Genomic DNA, 6,859 nt, shown 5'->3' with positions numbered 1-6,859 from the left:
ATATATATATATATATATATATATATATATATATATATATATTTCTTTAATCATAAATAAATAATTTTAAAAATTCTTATATGAAAAAGCTTTTTCTATTGACTTTATTTTAGATTTTTTATTTTAAAAATTCTTGTATGAAAATACTTTATCTGTTTACAATCTTATTCGTTGTACAATAATAATTATATTAATATATTTTATAAATGTTATCGGTACATTTTGATTTCAATATATATTAGTGTTATAAAAACTTTTAATTTAAAATAATAGTTTGTAAATTGAATATTTTTTTCCATTAAATATGCATTATGTTATTGTTATTAATTTAATTTTAATTCTTTTAATATTTCATTATCTTTAGAAAATTAAATTAATAGACATTGAATATAAAAGATCGAATGTCGACCACCACTTGCAATCAAAATAATTAGAATATTATGGAGAAAAAGATATTCAAGTAGCAATATATTTTCATTAAAATAATAGAAAAAAAGGGAATACAGAAATTTTTTTGAAAAAAGAAAATGAACATTGTTTGCTTCGATTCCGATGGGCATGGAAAAAGGACAAAATTCGCTTGTCTCAATGACAGTGCTCTACTCACTGATGCTTATTCTTCTCGCTTTTCTTCTGTCCTTTTCACGCTTCCCTCCTCCTCTCAATCACTTTCCCAAAACCCATTTCCCTGATCTTCATCCTCTCGATTCACTCATAACCCATCGTTGAATCATCTCCCATCAATCTGCTTTTACTTCTTCATCTGTATAGCCTTCTTTCTCTCTCAATTTCGACGTTCATTGAGTTTTCCATGCTTAGTCCCAGTTCCCGTTAAAGACCCAGATTTCCCCATACGGGTTCTTCGAATTAGGGTTTTTTTTAGTTCGTTTCCGTGTGGGGGAGACCTTGTAAAGGGATTTGTTTTCCAATTAGTCAAGAATAATGCCTGTTGCAGGCACTGGAATGGTTGCTGAAGAGGGAAGAACACCCTACTCGTTTGCTTTAGAATACGAAGGTCCCCCAATATCACACCATGATCTTCCGCGAGCTGTTCCAATTGATATTCGTAAGATTCCTGTGGCTGCGGTTGTTCACAAGTCACGTTTTCCTGATAACACTGGTAAACACTCTATGCCTATTGTACAACCCATTCTTGCATCCGACATCGCCACCAACTTCGCCAAATTAGGTACCACCGATACTATTATTTCTCCAACTTCTGTAATTTCTTTTAGAAACGAAGAAAATTGTAATGGTAATGATTCCGTTTCCAAAGACCTAGGGTTGGGTGCCGGTACTGAAACCGAAACCACTGTTTCTCCGGCTCATGACGGTGGGTTTGAGGAAAGAAGTTCGAGTAATCCCGACGTGTTCATTAGTTCAGGCGAGTTTCTGGATATGATTAACAGCTCGGCTGGACTTGGGTCGTCTTCTGTGAGCCAAGATCACTCATACGAGCTATCCGGCAGGGGTGAGAGTTCAGGTACTTTAGGATTCTCCGATAGTTTTGATAAGTCGAGAGATTTTTCCGGAAATTCACTAGCGTTTAGAGCTTCAAACGCTTGCAAGGAGAGTCTAGATTTCAATGAATTGAATCAATCCGATTGGGTGTCAAATGGGTCAAGGTTGAGCTTCGACTATCCATCTTCACGTGTCTCTTCTCTCAAAACTGGAGATTGTAATAATGAAGAACCCGATTGTGATAAAAGAAGCAACCCACTTATTACTTTTCGCGACATCGAATCTGAAGATGAAGATTTTCTTGATGATCTTAATCAACCTCAACCTGATATCGTACGTTTAAAAAGAGAACCAGAAGTGAAAACAAGAAAAGGGGCTTGTTATCGATGTCTTAAAGGAACCAGATTCACTGAAAAAGAGGTCTGCATAGTTTGCAATGCAAAATATTGTGTCAACTGTGTGCTTAGAGCAATGGGGTCAATGCCAGAAGGAAGAAAGTGCGTTACTTGCATTGGATATTCCATTGACGAGTCAAAGAGGGGCAAATTAGGAAAATGCTCCCGAATGCTAAAACGCCTCCTTAATAACCTTGAAGTTAGACAGATAATGAAAGCAGAGAAACTATGTGCTATCAATCAATTACCTTCAGAGTACGTTTGTGTAAATGGGAAACCACTTTCTCATGAAGAACTTTCCATACTTCAAAGCTGCCCAAATCCTCCTAAAAAACTTAAACCTGGAAATTATTGGTATGATAAAGTATCTGGCCTTTGGGGAAAGGTAAATCTTTAATAATCTTTCAAAAACCTTTTCATGATTACCATTTCTTTACATGGAAATTAATGGTTGTTTTGATTTATATCTATCAACAGGAAGGAGAGAAGCCTTTAAAGATTATTAGTCCCCATTTAAACGTTGGTGCCCCAATTATGCCTGATGCTAGCAATGGAAACACAGGTGTTTTTATAAATGGTCGTGAGATTACTAAAGTTGAACTAAGAATGTTACAGGTTTGTATTTCTGAATTTTCAAATGATCTATATTTATTATTTCCACTGATCATGTGAATTATTAAATGTTGCAGCTATCTGGAGTCCAATGTGCTGGTAATCCTCACTTTTGGGTTAATGATGATGGATCTTATCAAGAAGAGGGACAGAAAAACACCAGAGGATATATATGGGGAAAGGTGACACCTTTTTTATAGATAGTTTTCATGTTTATGTTTTCTTTGTTTTTGAATATATTTTTTTATAACATAAAGTTTTATTTCAGGCTGGAACAAAGCTGGTTTGTGCTGTTTTATCACTACCAGTTCCATCCAAGACAATTTATCCCACTGGAGATCAATTGAGCAACACACTTAGTCAATCAATCCCAGACTATTTTGACCAAAATGTCCCTCGGAAGCTTCTTTTAATCGGATGCTGTGGATCTGGTACAAGTACAATTTTCAAACAGGCTAGAATTTTATATAAAGAGACACCTTTTACTGATGAAGAACGTGAAAGTATCAAGTTTATAATCCAAAGCAATGTCTATGGCTACCTTGGAATACTCCTTGAAGGACGTGAACGTTTTGAAGATGAAGCATTGAATGATATGAAGACAAACGATATTTCTGGTACTTAATTTTTTACTCTCATACTCCAAAGATTAATTAATTACTCAAACAAATCTTGAGCTTTTTGGAAATGGTGTTGCAGAAAATGAGAAAACTTTGTATTCTATATGCCCGAGGCTGAAAACGTTTTCTGATTGGCTGCTTAAAACCATGGTGGCTGGGAATCTGGAAGACATATTCCCAGCTGCAACAAGGGAATATGCTCCTGTTGTTGAGGAACTCTGGAATCATCCAGCCATGAAAGCCACTTACAAGAGGAGAATGGAATTGGAGATGCTCCCCAGTGTTTCCAGTTATTTCTTGGAGCAGGTATGTATAACAAAAACAATAAAATTACAAATTTAGTCCCTGTGGTATACCAGAAGTTGTCGGGTATATCCAGCTGTTTCATTTTATTGCACATGTGGTCCTTAAAGATTAGTTTTGTTAAAAAACTTTGCAACAAAACTAATCTGTAAGAACCACTCATGCAACAATTACTAGTAATTTACTCAAAAAAAGAAATCTAACAATGTAAGTGATATGTTATTGTGTGTGAATTTTTCAGGCTGTTGATATATTAAGAACAGACTATATACCTTCAGATGTGGACATTTTGTATGCTGAACATGTCACTTCTTCAAATGGTCTTTCAAGCATTGACTTTTCATTCCCTCCATTATCGCCTGATGAAACCAATGACACCACTGATCAACATAATTCTCTACTCAGGTTCGTTTTTTTTTTTTTTTTTTTTTAAAAAAAAAAAAAGTTACAATCTTTCTTCTTATAAGTCTGTAAAAACTATAACTTTGTATATTTTAAACCAAACCAGGTTCCAACTCATTAGAGTGCAAGCAAGAGGCTATGGTGAAAACTGCAAATGGCTAGAAATGTTTGAAGATGTTGGAGTAGTCATAATCTGTGTTTCCTTGAGTGATTTTGACCAGTATGCAACCGATGTAGATGGAAATTTAATGAACAAAATGATCCTAAACAAGAAATTCTTCAAGAGCATTGTGACACATCCAACATACGATCAAATGGAGTTTCTTTTAGTACTAAACAAATTTGATGTGTTTGAGGAAAAACTGGAACGGGTCCCACTAACATGTTGTGAGTGGTTCAGTGATTTTAAGCCGATAGTGAGCCGAAACAGCCACAACAAGAACATAAGTAGCAACAACATTAATCATAGTCCTTCAATGGGACAAATGGCTTCACATTATGTTGCTGTGAAGTTCAAGAAGCTGTTTGCATCAATCACTGATAGGAAGCTGTTTGTCTCAGTGGTGAAGGGGTTGGAGCCTAATAGTGTGGATCAAACATTAAAGTATGCAAGGGAGATACTTAAATGGGATGAAGAGAAACCCAATTTTAACTTTAATGAATACTCCATGTATAGCAGTGAAGCAAGCTTAAATTCCCAATGATAATGATCCCAGAGACATTAATGTACATAAAATGGTGAAGAACAAGGTATTCCCAATTTGATTTGGTTTAGCTGTTTGGTTGGTTGGGTTGTATTATAGAATTTTAAAATGAATCAAAATTTAGGTGATGATATAAATGTATGTATGTATCTATATTTGTTTGTTTGACTAGCAAGTTAATTACATCTTGTTTTTACTTCAATGTAAAGTTTCATGGCTTGTTTTGGTTGTGTGCATGTATAAAGCATACATAACCTCAACAAAGTTTCCAAAAATGCAGAATCAAGAAACATAAAGAAACAAATTTTACCCTTTTAAAACTTGTCTTATTAGGTCAAAAGGAAATAGTAAACGGACAATATCAAAGAGCAATTACATGATCTTGATCATTTGGATCAAAAAGAAGAAAAAGAAAGAAAGTTAAGTTGTAGATCTAATGATGGTAACATGAAGAACATTTTGGTGTGTGTGAATCAGCTCAAAAACACAGATATGCCCAACTTCAATACCATTTTCTTTGACAAACATTCTCCAGTCACCATACCCCAAATAATCATCATCATATGCAAGAACTTCCCAAGCCTTTTGTCTTCCACCATTCGCAAGTTTAAGCAAATATTTGCTATGCTTCTTGCCACCACTCCAATACTTCTTTCTGAACTCATTTGGTACACGCTGCATCCATGGAAACACATTAAAAACTCACTCAAGAATCAAGAATCAAGAATGAAGATGAAAACAATTCATTACCAGTCCTCTTTTTTTCACAAGATATGATTTTTGGATGTAAGCAACGAAGAAAGGTTTTTGGGATTTGAAAGTAGCTTTAACTCTTCCAACTGTCAAACTCTTTCTTGAATATTCACCTCCAACTAAAATAAAATCAAGTTATTCATATTAAACCATTTGTGTTGCAAGAAATCAACATCATAGAAAAAAAGATATGGAGAACTAACGCCTTCAAACAAACCATTAATCTTGACCCTAGGGCTTTCATCTTCACTCGATGAACATGTCTCTCCTTCTAACTTTACAGTCTTCAGTTTAGTAAGTTTGACTTCTTGTGGATTCTTTGTTGACATCTCTTTTGTAGAGTTTCCGAGTGGATCTTTCTTCATAGGGGGATAAACTATCTCCGACGCACTTGAATCGAATATAATCACACCAAATATGGAAAACCCTTCGTAGTTGAACACCAACAAATGCCCAAATCTTAATCCGTAATGTTCTGCAAATTCCGGCCAACCATTTTCCAGCCAAATCTCATCCCCTGACTTCTGTAACTCAACTCGCCAAACGTCACCGTTTGGTACCTTCAGTATCACTCTTTCCAACAGATCTTTTCCATGCTTCTCTGTAAACTTCTTCGGCATCCTCTGTTTTATGAAGAAATTTTTTTTTTAATAAATTTTTACGCATCCAGATTCTTATGTGTAAAGGAATATGAACTTACAATGCCTGTAGATTGAGTATCGTCGGAGAGAATGACTCTGAGAAAGTTGACTGGATTCTCCGGCGGAGTCAAACGGCGGTGGGATTTCATGGTGTGATTTGGGAATGGGGAAAAAGGGGAAGGGTGGTGGAGCAACTTCTTGGCTCTTGGGTTTCCGGTTATCATGATTATATAGACTGCATGGCTATGAGGGACGTTTAACTTTGCATTAATGTTGGCTGGAGGCTTCATTAAATATAGAAATTGGTGCTTGAACCTTCTCATTACCCAAATAGACGATTTTTTTTTTTTAATAATTATTATTATTATTTAACCAGCAAATATAAATATATAATCTAATCCTAAATTATCATCTAATTCCACTTATTATTCATGACTGAACTCTCAACGAAATGATAATTCTTTATACTGTTAGATTAGAAGTCCTTTAACAAATAGACAATTTAGTACCTATTATGAGTTTACTAACTTTTTCCAATTAAGTGAGATGTTACCATTAGGGCATGTAGTATATTTTCATGAAGGGGTTTCTTAAATAAATTAGTAGTAAATAAATAATATCTTGATCATCATTTTAATCTTATCAAACCTCTTAATCAATAAAGACTTTTATTTTTTCTTTATTACAATAAAGTTAATATTGATTATTTATAAAATTATTTTAATTTTTTTAAAATCAGTTATCTAAATTATATAAAATCATATTATTATTTATTATTGTTTTTAGACAAAACTTCAAAAATGGTCCCTGTGGTTTTCGAAAATATCAAGTTTAGTCCCTAAGTTCAAAAAACTTCACAGATGATCCCTGTGGTTTCAAAACTTTTAACATTTGGTCCTTTTCGCTAATTCCGTTAGCTTTTGACCGTTAAGTGAAGGGCAATTCTGTCATTTCACTTCTACAGGTAC

General features: G+C 34.3%; 2 protein-coding genes across 3 annotated transcripts; one reads left to right on the top strand and one right to left on the bottom strand.

The window, feature by feature from the left end:
- The first annotated feature begins 559 nt into the window (after positions 1-559).
- XLG1 (extra-large G-protein 1) lies at positions 560-4,699 on the top strand. Of its 2 annotated transcripts, XM_078980745.1 has the most exons (8): positions 560-1,189; positions 1,277-2,241; positions 2,334-2,471; positions 2,546-2,650; positions 2,737-3,085; positions 3,168-3,394; positions 3,633-3,796; positions 3,900-4,699. In XM_078980745.1, the coding sequence occupies exons 1-8, from the start codon at positions 943-945 to the stop codon at positions 4,495-4,497; spliced, it is 2,793 nt and encodes a 930-aa protein (XP_078836871.1). In that variant the 5' UTR covers positions 560-942; the 3' UTR covers positions 4,498-4,699. The 2 variants fall into 2 exon arrangements, with proteins under 2 accessions (XP_078836871.1, XP_078836870.1); XM_078980744.1 differs by having other exon boundaries at positions 560-2,241.
- Positions 4,700-4,805: 106 nt separating this feature from the next.
- On the bottom strand, positions 4,806-6,101 carry LOC145032074 (B3 domain-containing transcription factor VRN1-like). The gene is made up of 4 exons (XM_078980747.1): positions 5,951-6,101; positions 5,468-5,873; positions 5,248-5,369; positions 4,806-5,172 (listed from the first exon to the last, which is right to left on the bottom strand). The coding sequence occupies exons 1-4, from the start codon at positions 6,038-6,040 to the stop codon at positions 4,918-4,920; spliced, it is 873 nt and encodes a 290-aa protein (XP_078836873.1). The 5' UTR covers positions 6,041-6,101; the 3' UTR covers positions 4,806-4,917.
- Positions 6,102-6,859: the final 758 nt, after the last annotated feature.

The sequence above is a fragment of the Lactuca saligna genome, chromosome 2, assembly GCF_052625555.1.
Source record: "Lactuca saligna cultivar CGN05327 chromosome 2, ASM5262555v1, whole genome shotgun sequence".
Taxonomy (NCBI): Eukaryota; Viridiplantae; Streptophyta; class Magnoliopsida; order Asterales; family Asteraceae; genus Lactuca; species Lactuca saligna.
The sequence above is the reverse complement of the archived record's forward strand: the minus strand, read 5'-3'. Positions and strand labels throughout refer to the sequence as shown.